We start from the raw sequence: 18,357 nt of genomic DNA, 5'->3' as shown, positions 1-18,357 counted from the left end.
TTAAGATTAGGTATGTTCTATGCTAGAGAAATTTATTTAAATTTTCACAGTTAGCAATCACATCAGCAATACGATAAACTGCAGATACAACATAAATATAATATGCAGAAGACAAGTCAAGACAAGAGGACACAAGATATGGCGCAAGCCAGGGACAAACCCCACAATGTGTGGGGAAACCCTTGATCAATTCTTCTTTTATCTTCAAAGTTCAGCAGAGAGAGAGAGATGGTACAAATACATTTGAAGTCAACACTTTGACTTGCCAAAATAAGAGATCAGACATCAGAGATATTTCATCATGAAGATGACAGGATAGTTCTGATGACAAGGACTACAGATCTGAACTCAGGTGAAGGCACACTTCTCAGTCCTCATACTTCAACTGATTCACCATGCTGCATCCAACCATGCTGCGTCCATCACTATGCTTATTCACGCCTTAGAACAATAGTATTTAACACGTTGTTACAACGATTTCCATGCTGCTCCTTTACGCTGATATATGTCTCCTTTATGTTGCGGCTAGGATTCATTTGCAATGTATAGAAGCTCCCTTAGATAGTTGTAGTTGTGACAGCAGATTAGGGCACCTTCAAGTCTGAGATTAGGGCCTCTTCTAGGCCTCCTTACTGCGGCTTAGGATAGCGTATGAGTAGCATATAGAAGGCCTGTCCTAGCTGCGTATATACATCCTTCTTGACCAAGACATCAATCCCTTATTCTGCGAATGTTGAGATCACCATCATCACTGCTACCAAGCGTATGGCAACACCCTATCATCGTTGATCTACATTCACATTAGTGCCACTGAGATCAAATTTGTGAGATCATCTTTCATACCACCATTCAAAGAGTTGTATCGAGATCAGGACTCATGATCCTATAACTATCATAAGATTGTATATCACAGAGATCATACAGTGATCATATGTTGCATCTAACTTGAACGTTAATATCATTACAGATTTGAATGCCGAGATGATATATGAAAAGATCTTCTACATAGTGATGCTAAGAATGTAGCCCTACTTCATTGTTGTTCATTATTCTGAGACTGCTACAGGAATATCGCCTAGATCTACTGCATCAAAGATATGTCGATACCAAAGTTATGCTTGGAGAGAATGTCGAGGTTACTAGAGGCAAATACAAATCTTTATCTGCTGTTGCTTCTGAGATTGAATACCCTTCATTGTAATGTCAAGGTTGTCATGATTATGCCGAGAATGTATACCGAGACTGCTACAGGAATATATTATGCCGAGAATGTATACCGAGACTTCTACAGGAATATATTATGCCGAGAATGTATACCGAGACTGCTACAAGAATATATTATGCAGAGAATGTATACCGAGACTGCTACACCTAGATCTACTGCATCAAAGATATGTCGATACCAAAGTTATGCTTCGGCTGCTCCTTGTCATTATAAGGATTAGGTTTATGTTGAGAATGTATATAGCTCATACCTTATGCCAATACAGTATTCTTATCCGAGATCTATCTCATCGATCTGAGTTTTGTGTCTTCAATTCATAGGTATCCCAAGGTGAGATCTCTGCTCCAGAACTTAGAACAATTTTGCGTCATTATTAATGCATCAAGATCTGGCCATGACTATGCCGAGAGTATCTATCCCAAAACGCATGTCAATACTGTATCTATGTCCGCAGGTTTCTCTGCTCTATCCATTTGATAACTTCACCTTCAAATCATAGGTATGCCGAGTGTAGATTAGCTTGGGTTCTTCTGCTCCTTATACCCATTCGAGGTAGCAGTTGAACCCTAGATTTATCTCTCCATTTATGCAGGTCTCTGCTCCTCTAATCACCTGAAAATTCTGAGAGGAATGCGAGTTTTTCCTTATCTTCTTAAGCTACGTCAACAAGTCTCTATGTACAGCGTATAAGGTCTCCTCCTGAACAACGTATAAGTAATTGACTGCGTTGGATCAGCTAGGGCATCATCTGCAACTAGGGCTCCTTCTTAGGCCAGCGTATTCTTTTGGTTCTCTCCCTCTCCAAAAACCCAGACGTGGAGAGGAGATCACCTCAAGAATACGTGTGTGCAAATGATATCAAATCCTCATCTATTTATACCAAAATGAGGTTGATGAATAGACACGTCGGTTGGGCTTCTAGAGCCTACATAAGAGCTGGTCGGCTTGACTATAATTATATAAACAAAATAAATTCATATCTCCATAAATACTTATCGGAATCGGATGATGTTTGGATCAATCCTACACCTCTCGACGAGAGGGATCCAATAAAATTATCAGCTGCCATAAATAAGCTGACCCACATGGAGTTTTTCCCTAGTTTCCAATTTAACACTCCCTCTCAACTAGGGGAAACTCCATCTGCTGATCCATATGTTTGACTATACTATCTCTGCCATCAATGCCTTGCACTGCTTTGCCCATCTTTGCTCAGCTCTGCTAGCTCTGCTGAACTATGAAGAAGAAGAAGAATTGATTGAGAATGTCTCATACCATTCTCCACTGACCCGAAGTCAGACTCAGATTGCGTAACACTGGTCCCAGACCAGTCTCAACTGACCCAAAGTCAACATCATAGTAGGTACGACTCTCACTGGTCCCAGACCAGTCCTGCACTAACATGAAGTCAGTCTCGTAGTATGTACCACCGGTCCCAGACCAGTCTCAGCCGACCCGAAGTCAGCGTCATAGTATGTACAACTCCTACCACTGGTCCCAGATCAATAGAGTACATCCTAGCGTAGGGAGTACAGTAGATACAACGATGCGTCCATCGGTACTACTATGGTCCCTAACTTCATTTCCCTGCTCATTGATCAGATGAGAGGTACTTCCCATGAGTCCCAGACTGCATGGGTAGGATGCCTCGATAGGAGAACTTAATCAATCCTGTCCTCATAGGAGAACACATCAATCTTGCTACAATCGCCATGGAGAACACATCAATCCAGGCCTCACAGGAGAACACATCAATCCCGCAAGAATCGCCATGGAGAACACATCAATCCAGGCCTCACAGGAGAACACATCAATCCTGCTACAATCGCCATGGAGAACACATCAATCCAGGCCTCACAGGAGAACTAATCATCCTTCTACACAAGAGAGCGAATCATCTTGTCCCACAAGAGAGCGAATCATCTTGTCCCACAAGAGAGCGAATCATCTTGTTCCAACGTGCACCACCAGGGGAGGGTGAGTCACCCTGTGGTCGTATGTTGCTCCAATAGAACTGCAAGCCCCCCAAAGCTCCCAGAGCTCAATGTATGCAGGACCCTTTTACAAAGGTCTCTCGACGACTCCAAGTCATTCGGGAAAATCACAAATTTGGTCTTTCCACGGGGCTCTAACCTGAACATCATCTTAATGCGATGGAGCCTCCTTGATCATCGACTTACCATAGATAAGGTAGTATTCGATGTCTATCTGCTGGAGAAATTGTCAAATACGAGATTCCTCAATAATCGAATCCCATCTCTGGTTGTCACAGAGAATCACAGTGGTATTCATCATGTGTACAAACAGCTCACTGAAGAGCTTCAGCAACCAGAACGCCTCACAAAAGGCCATACTATCAACAATGTATTCTGCCTTGGTGGTTCTCAGAGTCACTGACTTCTACTTCCTGCTCATCCAGGATAACGAGGCAGATTCCAAAGAGAAACAACACTGAGAAGTGCTCTAGTGATCCTTCACACTGCCTGCCCACCCTTCATAATCATGTGGTTTCATATTTCCGGCAGTGTATCTCAATCCATGACAGATTGTGCCTAGAAGATATCTCAAAAGATTCTTGGTACCAATCCAGTGAGGCTCAACCAAATATGAGCTCACCATGCTAACTGCAACACATATGTTCGAACAGAGGTTCTCCAAGAACATCAATGCGAATGAGTTTATGAAACTCAAAGGCATTTTCCAAATCTGGTCCGACATCATTACCATATAACTTCTGAAAGTTAAGATCCTCGAGGTAGTCACAAGCTTGCATCTTATCTTCCCACGTTCAGAATCCAACTCCCTCTGTCTCCTATAAATGAGAGGGTCTGCACCTGTTAGACATAGGTGTCGGTACGAGAGGTTTATCATCCACAACTTTCGAGTAAAGGTTTGGATCAGTTTCACTCCTAGTGAATCTCAGCGGCATTAGACAGCTATCAATCCTCTCATATTATGCCTGAGGTGTTTTTCTTCAAGCCATAGAGGGCTTTCTTCCACCTGTATACATGAGATTCCTTGATCATGATTCTCAGACTACTCGGGTTGTTCCAAACCTGTGAACCTGCTGCATGAGGGGAATGGTACCCTTCTAATATTTTCCTTTGGTACATTTCATACATGTACCTTCATGCTTCCTTTTGAATTCAGGCATCCTAGTCACCATTTGACTCATAGACCTCTAGAGCTGAGTCAATGGACATGGTCCCCAGTGGACTTCCTACAACTTGATACAACCTTGAACTCAAAACATCTTTAAAAAAATCTATTTTCAAACACGTAACTTTCCATCGATAAGTGCCACCTTGTAACCTTTGACTTCCATTTCCGAGATGGACATCAGGTTCAATCATGTACATAAAAGAGATTTTGGGGTTCCTTGCTTTCGTGGAAGAGTCGACCATTATCTTTGATGACCCGCATCTCTGTCATTCGGGCACTCCTTCGCATAAGGGCCGAACTCATAACCAAGAAATCTACCTTTCCTTCCTACCCTTAGATCTGAACTTCCCAATGAAGTGATGCCATCAGAAGTTTTGCTGTGTCATTCTAATAACATTCTCTGCTTCAACTTCACCCTAGGTGAATTATGAGGAACCCATTGATCCTTTTTTCTTGTCCCAACTATCTTTGGTGATTGCTTTTTCACTCCTGCTTGGGCATTGTCTTCACCTCAGCTTTGATACCATGTTAAGATTAGGTATGTTCTATGCTAGAGCAATTTATTTAAATTTTCACAGTTAGAAATCACATCAGCATTATGATAAACTGTAGATAGAAAATAAATATAATATGCAGAAGACAAGCCAAGAGAAGAGGACACAAGATATGGCGCAAGCCAGGGACAAACCCCACAATGTGTGGGGAAACCCTTGATCAATTCTTCTTTTATCTTCAAAGTTCAGCAGAGAGAGAGATGGTACAAATACATTTGAATTCAACACTTTGACTTGCCAAAATAAGAGATCAGACCTCAGAGATATTTCATCATGAAGATGACAGGATAGTTCTGATGACAAGGACTACAGATCTGAACTCAGGTGAAGGCACACTTCTCAGTCCTCATACTTCAACTGATTCACCATGCTGCATCCAACCATGCTGCATCCATCACTATGCTTATTCATGCCTTAGAACAACAGTATTTAACACGTTGTTACAACGATTTCCATGCTGCTCCTTTACGCTGATATATGTCTCCTTTATGTTGTGGCTAGGCTTCATTTGCAACGTATAGAAGCTCCCTTAGATAGTTGTAGTTGTGACAGTGGATTAGGGCACCTTCAATTCTGAGATTAGGGCCTCTTCTAGGCCTCCTTACTGCGGCTTAGGACAGCGTATGAGTAGCATATAGAAGGCCTGTCCTAGCTGCGTATATACATCCTTCTTGACCAATACATCAATCCCTTATTCTGCGAATGTTGAGATCACCATCATCACTGCTACCAAGCGTATGATAACAGCCTATCATCATTGATGTACATTCACATTAGTGCCACTGAGATCAAATTTGTGAGATCATCTTTCATACCACCATTCAAAGAATTGTATCGAGATCAGGACTCATGATCCTATAACTATCATAAGATTGTATATCACAGAGATCATACAGTGATCATCTGTGGCATCTAACTTGAACGTTAATATCATTACAGATTTGAATGCCAAGATGATATATGAAAAGATCTTCTACATAGTGATGCTAAGAATGTAGCCCTACTTCATTGTTGTTCATTATTCCGAGACTGCTACAGGAATATCGCCTAGATCTACTGCATCAAAGATATGTCGATACCAAAGTTATGCTTGGAGAGAATGTCGAGGTTACTAGAGGCAAATCCAAACCTTTATCCGCGGTTGCTTCTGAGATTGAATACCCTTCATTGTAATGTCGAGGTTGTCATGATTATGCCGAGAATGTATACCGAGACTGCTACAAGAATATATTATGCCGAGAATGTATACCGAAACTGCTACAGGAATATATTATGCCGAGAATGTATACCGAGACTGCTACAGGAATATATTATGCCGAGAATGTATACCGAGACTGCTACAGGAATATATTATGCCGAGAATGTATACCGAGACTGCTACAGGAATATATTATGCCGAGAATGTATACCGAGACTGCTACACCTAGATCTGCTGCATCAAAGATATGTTGATACCAAAGTTATGCTTCGGCTGCTCCTTGTCATTATAAGGATTAGGTTTATGTTGAGAATTTATATATCTCATACCTTATGCCAATACAGTATTCTTATCTAAGATCTGTCTCATCAATCCGAGTTTTATGCTTTCAATTCATAGGTATCCCAAGGTGAGATCTCTGCTCCAGAACTTAGATCAATTTTTCGTCATTATTAATGCATCAAGATCTGGCCATGACTATGCCGAGAGTATCTATCCCAAAACGCATGTCAATACTATATCTATATCCGCAGGTTTCTTTGCTCTATCCATTTGATAACTTCACCATCAAATCATAGGTATGCCGAGTGTAGATTAGCTTGGGTTCTTCTGCTCCTTATACCCATCCGAGGTAGCAGTTGAACCCTAGATTTATCTCTCCATTTATGCAGGTCTCTGCTCCTTCAATCACCTGAAAATTCATAGAGGAATGCGAGTTTTTCCTTATCTTCTTAAGCTACGTCAACAAGTCTCTATGTACAGCGTATAAGGTCTCCTCCTGAACAGCGTATAAGTAATTGACTGCGTTGGATCAGCTAGGGCATCATCTACAGCTAGGGCTCCTTCTTAGGCCAACGTATTCTTTTGTTTCTCTTCTTCTCCAAAAACCCAGACGTGGAGAGGAGATCACCTCAAGAATACGTGTGTGCAAATGATATCAAATCCTCATCTATTTATACCAAAATGTGGATGATGAATAGACACATCGGTTGGGCTTCTAGAGCCTACACAAGAGCTGGTCGACTTGACTATAATTACATAAAAAAAATAAATTCATATCTCCATAAATACTTATCGGAATTGGATGATCTTTGGATCAATCCTACACCTCTCAACGAGAGGGATCCAATAAAATTATCAGGTACCATAAATAATATGACCCACATGGAGTTTTGCCCTAGTTGCCAATTTAACAAATAATGTTGTCTCTAATGTCCTCAGAAAACCTATGATAAAGTACTTGGAAATGACCTCCCATTTCAACTCTAGAATTGTAATCAGTTGTAGCATTCCAATTGGATACTTACACTACGCCTTCACCTATTGAAAATCCAAGCACCTAGCCACAAAATATACTACATTGTTCTTCAGATTCGGCCAAAAATAAAACTTCTTCATTACAGTCAATGTCTTCTAGTAGCCTGGGTGACCTAAATATGCTTTCGCATGAAAATCCCTCAGGGTCACCTCCGTGAGCTTATTTTTCAATGGCACATATATCGTGTCCCTAAATCTAACCAGTCCATCTTCCATGAGATGATAGTCTACATCGTATGCACCTGCACCTATACCAATACCTGTATCTGTACCTGTATAGCCACCTATACCTATACCTGTACACTTCTAAAACCTATGCACAATCTCGATATACCTCTCATCCTCCTGACCTTCCTGCAAGATATTATGCTGTAGATTTGTCTTGTAGGAGCTCATTGCTGCTAAGTGGTTTACTTGTATTCTCCTACTAAGAGAATCTGCCATTGTGTTCCATTTACCTTTGATATACATGATCTCAAAGTTAAACTCACTGATCATGGCCAACCACTAGGCCTGCCTACCATTCAGTTTAAGTTTCTCAAAAAGATACCAAAAACCACCGTGATCACTCATCAATACAAATATCCTGCCCAGAAGATAGTGCCTCCACATCTTCAATGCATGTATGATTGTTGCCAACTCAAGATCATGTGTCAGTTAGTTCTACTCGTGCTCATTCGGTTTTCCTGACTCATAACATACCACTTGTCCATCTTGCTTATGGACTCCACCAAATCCTCTGTTGCAAGCATTTGTACATACTACAAATTATTTATTCAGATCTCTAATCTTTAACACTAGAGAATGTGTCGACAACTGCTTGAGCTGCTCAAAACTGGCCTCACACTTCTCAGTCCATTCAAACTTCTTACCTTTCCTTTGCAATGATGTGATAGGATAGGTAATCTGTGAGAGCTTTCTAATGAACCTCGTGCAATAACCTACCAATCCTATGAAGGATCTCACCTCATCTACATTCCTAGGAGTTTCCCACTCCATGATAGCTCTTACCTTTTTAGGATCCACTGTTATGCCCTCCTTGAAGATAACATGTCCCAAGTAATGTACCTTAGTCTGAAAGAAGCTACACTTACTGAGCTTAGCATACAATTGATTCTCTCTCAATAATCTCAACGCTACTGCTAAATGCTCATCATCTTATTCATTTTTAGAATATACCAATATATCATCAATGAACACAATAACAAACTTATCCAAGTATAGATGCAACACACTATTCATCAAGCACATAAAGGTAGCTAGAGCATTAGTTAAACCAAATGGAACTACAACAAACTCATAATGCCCATACCTAGTCCGGAAAGTTGTCTTGTAGATGTATTTTTCTTTAATGCATGGCTAGTGATATCTGGAACTCAGATCAATATTTGAGAACACTGCTACTTCCTTCAACTGATCAAACAAGTCATCAATCCTCGACAATGGATACCTATTCTTGATGGTCACTTTAATCAATTTCCTGTAGTTAAAGCATAATCTCAGAGTACCGTCTTTCTTCTTCACAAATAGTAATAGTGCACCCCATGGTGATATTCTTGGCCTAATGTACCCCCTATCCAACATTTACTTCAACTACAACTTCAAATCTACCAACTTAGGTGTACGCATCCTATAAGGTGCCTTTGATGCTAGAGCTTCCCTTGGCATCAAATCAATAGAAATGTCTACTTCCATGTAAGGTGGAAACTCTGAAATATATGTAGGAAATACATCCTAAAACTGTTGTAGAACTGGGTACCTGGTCAAAACATTTGCATCCTCAACTTCCTTACCTTTGTCGCTAGAAATGTGCACTGCAAATAAGAGACACCCTTTTCTGTGACTGCACTTTGTGTTCAAAGTTGTCACCATCCTAACGAATGTTGCTTTTTTGTTACCTCGCAAAAATCTTGGTTTTCCATTGTTGTCCAAGAATTCAATGCATCTTTCATAACAATCCATCTTGGTTCTATGAAGGTACAACCAATCCATGTGCAACAACATACTTTATGATCCTAACGGTAATACATTCAAATGTGTTGTGGTAGGTGTACCATTCAAATCAAATGGACAAGCTCTTACCCAGTGATGAACTTGTTTCTTTGTACCTATAGCCAACTGCACTAGCTAAGATTATGCATGCACTTACTTATTCAAACCACACTTATCCACCAAGTCACGACTAACATAGCTATAATTAGATCTAGGTTCAACCAAAACAGAAACAACTTGATCACAAACCTTACCATCCATCTCAATGATAGATGCCTGATGGTTTGCCTGTTTGTTATCCAGTGCAACATTGATACAAGGAACACTTTGACCAACATCCCCAACAGTTTGCGCCTCCTATGCAATATATATCTGAGGCCTACCACCATGATTCTGTAGACAATCTCTCTTGTGATGATCTTTTCGAAAAGTCGAACACTCTATAGGATTCTAGCCTACATCCTTGTTCTACTCCTTAGATCAATGTCCTTGTCCTCTGTCAGATGCACTAAACTTCTTTTATGGCACTACATTTTCTTTATTACCTAAATCTTGAGGTCTTGCCCTCTTCTTGTCCCATTTTGCTTTGTTATTTTCATTACCTATCCAATCTAGCTTAGTCTCAGATCTACGCTTCGATTTCTCATAGCAGTGATTTAGCTTTCCAATGGCCTCCTCCAATAATCTAGGCGCGTAAAACTCGATGTTGTCTTTGAATGCAATCGATAACCTACTAGTGAATCTTTGAATCTTGGCCTTGTCCTCCTTGAGGTAAGGCACATACCTCAATAGCTCCAAGAACCTGCTAGTTTACTCCTCATCTGTTGTTGGTCCCATCTTTACCTCATAGAATTATTTTTCCCTCTCATCAAAGTATCTATTCGATAATTAATTCTTCTTGAATAGTTACTTGACTCATTCTAAGTCAATTCCTCCTCATGAATACCTCTGACATTCTTCACATATTCCCACCAAATATCTGCTTTACCTTTGAGATTGAATGTAGCTATTTCAGCGTTAATTTTCTCTGAGTAATCATGCAACCTGAAGAACTTCCTCATGCCAAGCAACCATGCATATGCATCTTGTGATTTCTTCATCTCTCCATCAAATCTTGGTGGCTTCTCTTTCTTAAACTGATCCAGAAAATATCCCCTATCACTCTTCTTGTAAGGGTGATAACGTTGACAATCATAGTGCCTATTTGAACCAAAACTAGAATAGTACCTGTTTCCATCGCCTCTCTTATCTAGAGTACCCAACAACCTGCCATCTCTCACTACGTCATCTCTATCCGGCTTGTGACCACCATGTCACCTACTGCCATATGCCCCATTAGTTCTGTCCTCCTACTCATGGTTGATCCGTAGGGGTCACTTTCGCGAAAATTCTGACAAACTCTGAAGTATCACTGCATTTACCTCTGCTTGTTTCTCCTATGCATGTATGATTATGTCATTGTCTTCCTTACAACTCAATTTTTCCTTTAATCTTCTCAGTGTGTCTGCCAAATCAAAAGGGTGCCCAATACCACGCTGCTCTTTTGATCCATAGGGAGAGTCTTTGGAACTATAATCTAGCATACTTCTACTCATCTTTGATATTCTTCCTGCAAGGTATATCATGTCAGCTAAAGAAAATCACAATAAAACAACGTAACTTATCATAATTCAAGGAGGATGCCTCACCTACAAGATCAAGAAATCAACGTAATACATGTATAACATAATCATGAAAACATATATACTTATAATACATAAGCATATAACTATATAATCCATCATTATAGCTAGAGTCTAATCATCAATCCCTTTTTTTTTTTCTGGTAGGTAAGCACCCACGGGGATTTCAACCAGTGACCTATCGAAAGGAGTGCCTTAACAATACATCCATTCACCATCAATCCAAAGCCCCATGAGCGAGTCTAATCATCAATTCATTACCATATGAACTACACATATTGTGACCTCATCCATGACAACAACCACCACGTCACTGTACACTTGACCACATGTGAACACTAATGTGCATAAGAAATGCATAATCAAGCATACACTCATGGTGACGTACTCCACAAGAATACCATTAACTTCCCATGGAAACCTCACTACAACCATGAACCATACCATAAAAATGCAACAAGCACATGGTCTTACAACACAAGAAACACATAAGCAACTGACTTGAATGCATGACCAACACACAACCCATCCAGTCCGAGGGGTGAACCATGCTTTGATATCCAAACAACCTGATCCTCAAAAGAATGTTGATGCTTCATTTCCACCAGATTGGCTACCTAGTTTTGTTGTGGCTAGTAAATGTCACCTCTTCGTTACCATAGTGACCGTGGAAACTCGCTAGTGTAAATCTTATATTGATTGTGACTCAACATGTCATTGAGTGCATCTTATGTTTTGACACCTTGTGTATTCTTGAGGGGTTCTTTTGATACGATACTCATTTGTACTGTGTCTTATCACTTGTGTTAATTAGTAGTCTTTGACCTTGAGAGAGTGGTTTATATTCCACAAATGCCTCATCACATCAAATCTTTGTGGGCCACCATGAAATTTCATGAGCATCAATAAAACACATTTTTCAAATGAGAGAATGAAATCATATAGTTCAAGGTCTAACACACAATGGTCCTGATTGGCATAAAATCCTTGAAATTTTGTGCTTGAAGGGGGAAATGTCTAAAAAATTGATGGCTTAAGAATGAAATTTCAATTTCTCTCCCAATGATTATGATTAATCTACTTATCACATCTCCAAAATTGTTCTACCACAAGAATGTTTTTACAACCTCAAAAGTGGTTACCTTTTACCCTTGGGATTGCTTGAATAAAGATTGATATTTTGTTGAGGTCCATGTATCATGAACTATTCCCACACAAATGCAAACATGGTGGGAATCTATGGGTATGTTATGCTATGATTCTGTCTTTTGGGGACGCATGATACCAACATGTTGCAAGGAGATAGGGCGTAGAAAGAATTAGAATTTTCTTAGAATGTGAGAGAACCAATAGATATGAACCACATGAAGCATAAGTACAGTTTTAGTTGTAGAAAGAAACATGTGCCACCTTGAATGGTAAAAAAACAAGAAAAATCTATGAGAACACTATCTCTAAGAAAAAAATGGTCATAGGTTCAAATTTTACATAGGTTGTAGGTCCATATCATTTTCCCTAGGCATACACTATGTTGATATAATAACTGGCTGAAAATATAGACTAATGTGTTTTACAATTTATTTTGACACAAGAGAAGTTACAAGACGAATATTCCAAGATCATTACTAAAATTAGTAGTCAAAGGAAAATGAAAATTTAATAACCAATTTTTTTGAAATTCCTTGATCGGGGTCTGGTTTGAGGAGAATGGCGGGTTGGGGCGTTGTGCTCACCACCTTGAAGAATGAAGCACATTAAACGGTGGGGGTGGCATGGACACCACCATTCATGCAAACACATGCAACTTTACTATCACTTTCTATCCATGATGAATGTCAATTGTAGACATAAAGGGAAGTGACAGGTCCAGTTGTCTTAAATCCTTACAAGTTAATCACATGTTACCTTTGATAGAGAAATTTGGCCTGCTCTTATGATGATTTTTAGGCCTGTGCATGGTGATTTCTTACAATTAATTTAGAAATTTGGGAGTGGGGAATTTCAAGAGCATGTTTGTTGGACCAAAAACCTGAAGGGAATATCTTTAATAATCATGCTAATGATATTTATGCTCTAATTCTCAATGGCTCCATGTCAAGAAAGAGGGTTAGGAGGTTAAGGTGTGTGCATACATGAGAATTATGGGGATTGGTCGCTTTCACTATTTATGGTTCTCAGAGAGTTGTGTTGGTCTCCTACCCACACCACTCGATGACTGCTTCTCTTCAATTAATTCTAAAGCCCTCTAGTTTTGATGCAACATTCTTGCTTAGTGTAAGGATGGTTAGTTTAAAATTTTCTCCTAGTCTAGGCATTGTGATTTGGGTTTATATTTGGCTACAACCAATTTTCAATTTAGATTTTTATTCCACTAGGTCCCTTTACTAGAGTTAGGGTTGTGTCTTAGTCTCTGTTGTCTGATTTTTTATATATCTATTTATGACATTCTGGGTTGTTGGTCTTTACCCTGCTTGAGCATTGTTGAGAATCCTTTGGGAATTTCCATCCCTATCCTGTCGTTGTTTGTTTGTTTGTCTTATTCATTTTGATTCCGCTCTCTTAGCTAGACCTGTGTTGAACCTTGAAATCATTATCAGTATGTCGAGGTCCCCAGGGCCACAACTGAACCCAACAATAAGACTAAGACGTTGTTGAAACCTTCCATTCAAATATCAACCTAGAAAATCATAGTGTAATATAGCACCTAGAGACTATGTCAGTGAGATACAGACACACCTTATATGATTTGGAGCTGAAAGAGGAAATTGGGTAATGGATTCTTGACCATGGCCACACCAGGGTTTGAAAAATCAATATTTCTAGACATTATCTCTGTATTGGAAAATGAAAATCTTGTTGGGTAGGTTCTGTACTGAGAGGCAAGTCGATAGGTACACTGTTTTTGCAAGTCTTGAGGATGTGAAATGAGAACAAGTAAATCAAAAGTTCTATATGGAAAGAATGGATGCTTGTATGGCTCAAATGGAACATCATATCCCATGCATTGCCACTAAATCTTCTCCTCCATGATCTAGTGTGAAAGATCCATAACTTGTTACTTCTTCTTAATCTTAACCATAAATGATTTTTGGTAGTTTTTTGTATTTTAATTATGCAGTAGATACTCTAGTTATGTTAAAGTTATTAAAAATCTTGCAATTTTGGACTAATTATTCTATAGAAATGTGGTAAAAAAAATCTAGTTTCCCATTAAGCAGATTGCCATGATAAAACATGCTAACAATGATTGGATAAATGATATATTGAAAATTTTAATTTTGTGAAGTAGTACAATCTAGGCTTTAAAAAAAAATACTTTTAAAATAAAATTGAATTCATATAACCTCAACAAAGATAACAATTACAAACTCACTCAAAACTAGAATTCTTTAATTTAAATGCTTAATAATAATAACAACCAATAGAATCTTTCTAAATTGTATGCTCTTTTCCATTATTTTCTTGAAGTATAATAAATGGATATACATTGGATGTAAAATTAATTATTATTGAGCATCATTCCAATTAGGCTCGTGATGATAATCCCAGTTGAATATTAACGATTAAAGTATTTATAACTTTTAAAAACACAATGTTTTGGTATTTTTTACTATTCCTGTGAAAGGTGTTTAATTTGTTGGAAGTAATGCATCCATATGTTGTTGTGAATTGTCATTGTGAGTCCCTAGGTGTCATTCTAGAAGTAGTTATCTCCCTATGTGTGTGAGTTGTCTATGAGTCATAGATCCACCTTTTTTGGATCTTAGCATCTAGAAGTTGGTGATATAATTCTTATATATATATAATTTCCTTATGTGATCAATAATAAAAGTGTGTCATTTTTTGTGTGTATAATATCTCTTAGCTCTCTTCTATTTTAATAATATGGTATTAGAGTTGGTACTGGCTTGAATCCCTCAAGGGATGGCCAGAAATATGTGAGGGATGTTGAGTGTTATTATTTATGTACATATTAGTATAGATGTGTGAGAGTTTGTTTTTAGTGTGTGAATTTTTTTTGTGATCCTATGTGTGTATATCTATTTGTTTGTGTGCATCTTCTTCAAGCATTGTCATATCCTTTCGTTATCCTGCTATCTATAAAGTTTTGTTTGTTCTTATCTTCCTGTAACCCGCAAAGGAGTTAAATTCATGCCTACATGGTTTTCTGAAAGTTGTGTTCAATATCATATTATAAATCTAAAAAATCATGCCCAGGAGCTGTACATGTGATGCAGGAGCATCCAGCTCCGAGGAGACAGAAAGCGGTTGACTGTCTCGTAAGGAGAGCAAGAACAAGCAAAGACTACATGCAATAGCTGGACAGGTTATTAGACTTGTCGTTGTTTTTAATTTTCTTTATTATTTGTTTCATTTTTCCAGAAGGTCGGTAGAGACCATAGAATTACTATTGTGAGTTGTTTTAGTTTAGGAGATAAACAACAGTTAATTAACGTTTTTGTAAAAAGAAACTAGTTGGCAGTTGTACAAGTTCTGGTTGGACAGTTCAACCGAAAAGGGAAGCAGTTATGCTTTTCAGGTGTTAAAAACAGAGAAACAAAATAGTGAGAGGGAGAACCTCCGGCACAAGAAAACACACAGTAAAATAAATCCTCTGTAATACAAACAATCAGATATTTTTACTTTTGCCAACAAATGACTCACTGTTAATTATTCTATACGTATGCATAAATTCTTTCTGTATGTTTTAAACGCATTTGGAACAACAAGCTACTAGCTGTAACAGGACACGAGAAAACCAAAGGGAGATTCCACAGATATTCATTTCCAGCAAACAAAAGTGAAGAACCATTCAACTGTCGCGACAACAACCAGGTACCGAGAACACAATCTTTTGTTTCATTCCATTTAAAAGTTAATATAAGTACAGAATGCGAGGAAGGGAAAATAACTTAACGTGATTCACCACACAACCGTTGGTTGTTACAAACAAAACATATTACAAAACTTTCTGAGCACTCGCCCAAAAACAAACGTTTACAAAACGCGGCCATTCAAATTATTACAGTAGAGCAGGGTCATACGAGTCACGGAACGCCGGGAGAAGCACGGCCAGCTACGACTAAAAAGAAATTGTAACCACAACAGAACCAGAACCAAGACTTCCAAACCCTCCATAGCCTAACAACTAAACTAATGTCGGAAAAGACCCTACCCATTTTGCGAGACTGGTTGGGTTCGAACCGATGACCGAGTGTTGAACGTGGCAACCCCTCGACGGCCAGCCACCATAGCAACCTGCAAGTGAAACAGAACAAGGGTTAGTGCAGAGCATGGGTAACGAAAGGCAAGCTAACGCAAACAGAAGATTGGAACTATGAAAACCCACAGCACTTACAAATAGTTGACAAGGCGACCCGGCGGAACCGAACCCAACAAGCCAAGCCTGAGACAAGGAGCAGGGACCGTAAGAAGCTGCAACAGAAGTGGAGGCAGAGTAAAACATAGAGCCATAGCTTACCTTTGGAGGCGATGGCGAATGCAGTGAACCGGAAGCGCCAAGGTTGTGGATATCCTGTCACACTGCAAACAACTAATTATCAAAGCGAGGAATACCCAGGTGACCGAAAACGCCCACAAAACAATAACCTACCATTACTTATCAAAGCGAGGAATACCCAGGTGACAGAAAATGCCACAAAACAATAACCTACCATTACACAGAGTAGGGAACCAGCGAGGCAACGCGTGCCTAGAAAGTTCATATTCAGAGCAGAGAAAGCCCGAAGGCGCAGTAGACCATCAGTAACCGCAACGGAGCAGCATTCAGGAAATGAGTACAGTGAACCGCCAATAAAAACCACCGCGGAGCAGAGTCTAGGGCCGAGCATGGTGAATCACCAATAAACCCCACAGAGCAGAGCTCGAGTCGAGCACGGGGAGAAAGCAAAGTGACACGAAAACGAAGATTAGGGTTTAACAAAAGGCGGGAGCAGATAGACCGGAAGAACCGACAGTTGGCAACCCTTAACCGGAGCAGAGGGACAGTAATCAAGACATACAGATTGCAACCGAGGCGTAGCATACGGAGATTAATATCATTACATGTGGATGTGACAGTAAACCTAACCGAGTGTGGTCACCGAAGGGTCGAGAGGGCCTGTAAAGTGTTGGCGGGATTCCAGTTATACACGTCACGTTTCCACACGTTGGTAAACGTTGGGGCTGGGCCATCAAAGATTCACCTAATCGCAGCACTGGTTATAGTCCTTTTCAGATTTTGTACAGCATGAATCCACGCAGAGTGCATGAATTACGAGATTTGGGGAAGCTCGAAAAACGAAGTGCTGATGGAGAAGATTTCGCTCAAGCAATGAGCAACTTACATGAGCAGGTCAAGCTGAAATTGCAGGACAGCAATCGAAGGTATAAACAGCGAGCTGATTCAAAGCGTCGGGAAGTTCAGTTCAATGTTGGAGATGAAGTCCTTGCATATTTACGTAAGGAGTGGTTTCCAAAACGGGAGTACAGCAAGTTAAAATTTAAGAAGATCAGTCCCTGTAAAATCATTCGCATATTTTCTGCAAATGCCTATGAGCTACAGCTGCCACCAGGGATCGGTATTTCTCCCATTTTCAACGTGGCAGATCTGTTCCCTTATGTCACTGATTCGAAAGACAATACAACAACACAGCCACCCCGGGACACCAGCTGTGAGGAAAGTTCATGGATGAGACAGATGCCAACGGCACAACCCCTTGAGATCGACAGGATTATTGACACACAGGTAGCTAGGCGCACGCGCAGGAAAGAATATCTGCGATACTTAGTCAAGTGGAAGAACCGTCCGATAGAGGACAGTTCGTGGCTTAACGCAACGCAGATACATAAAGCAGGCTATTCTGTCGACGACCTCATGGAACGGAGCCATGACTTTTTGCCAACTTCATCTCCAACGTTGAACTGAACTTCCCAACGCTTTGAATTAGCTCACTGTTTATACCTTTGATTGTTGTCCTGCAATTTCAGCTTGACCTGCTCATGTAAGTTGCTCATTGCTTGAGCGAAATCTTCTCCATCAGCACTTCATTTTTCGAGCTTCCCCAAATCTCGTAATTCATGCACTCTGCGTGGATGCATGCCGTACAAAATCTGAAAAGGACTATAACCAGTGCTGCGATTAGGTGAATCATTATATGCGAATTCCGCCTGAGCTAGTACATGATCCCACGTCCGGGAATTTTCACCTGTTAAACTCCGAAGCAA

The 18,357-nt window shown here is 39.8% G+C and overlaps 1 protein-coding gene across 1 annotated transcript; it reads left to right on the top strand.

Annotated features, from left to right (window-relative positions):
* Positions 1-17,380: 17,380 nt before the first annotated feature.
* On the top strand, positions 17,381-18,058 carry LOC149175168 (uncharacterized). Its single transcript, XM_089421061.1, has one exon. The coding sequence runs from the start codon at positions 17,381-17,383 to the stop codon at positions 18,056-18,058; it is 678 nt and encodes a 225-aa protein (XP_089277187.1).
* The last annotated feature ends 299 nt before the right edge of the window (positions 18,059-18,357 follow it).

Source organism: Pinus tabuliformis, chromosome 4_1 (assembly GCF_031772625.1).
Source record: "Pinus tabuliformis cultivar Carrire ecotype Pingquan chromosome 4_1, CPIR1, whole genome shotgun sequence".
Lineage (NCBI taxonomy): Eukaryota > Viridiplantae > Streptophyta > Pinopsida > Pinales > Pinaceae > Pinus > Pinus tabuliformis.
Note: the sequence above shows the minus strand (reverse complement) of the source record. Positions and strands in the feature narration are given on the sequence as shown.

Coding starts and splice junctions, on each gene's coding strand:
- LOC149175168 (XM_089421061.1), top strand. CDS start 17,381: ATGAATCCACGCAGAGTGCATGAATTACGAGATTTGGGGAAGCTCGAA.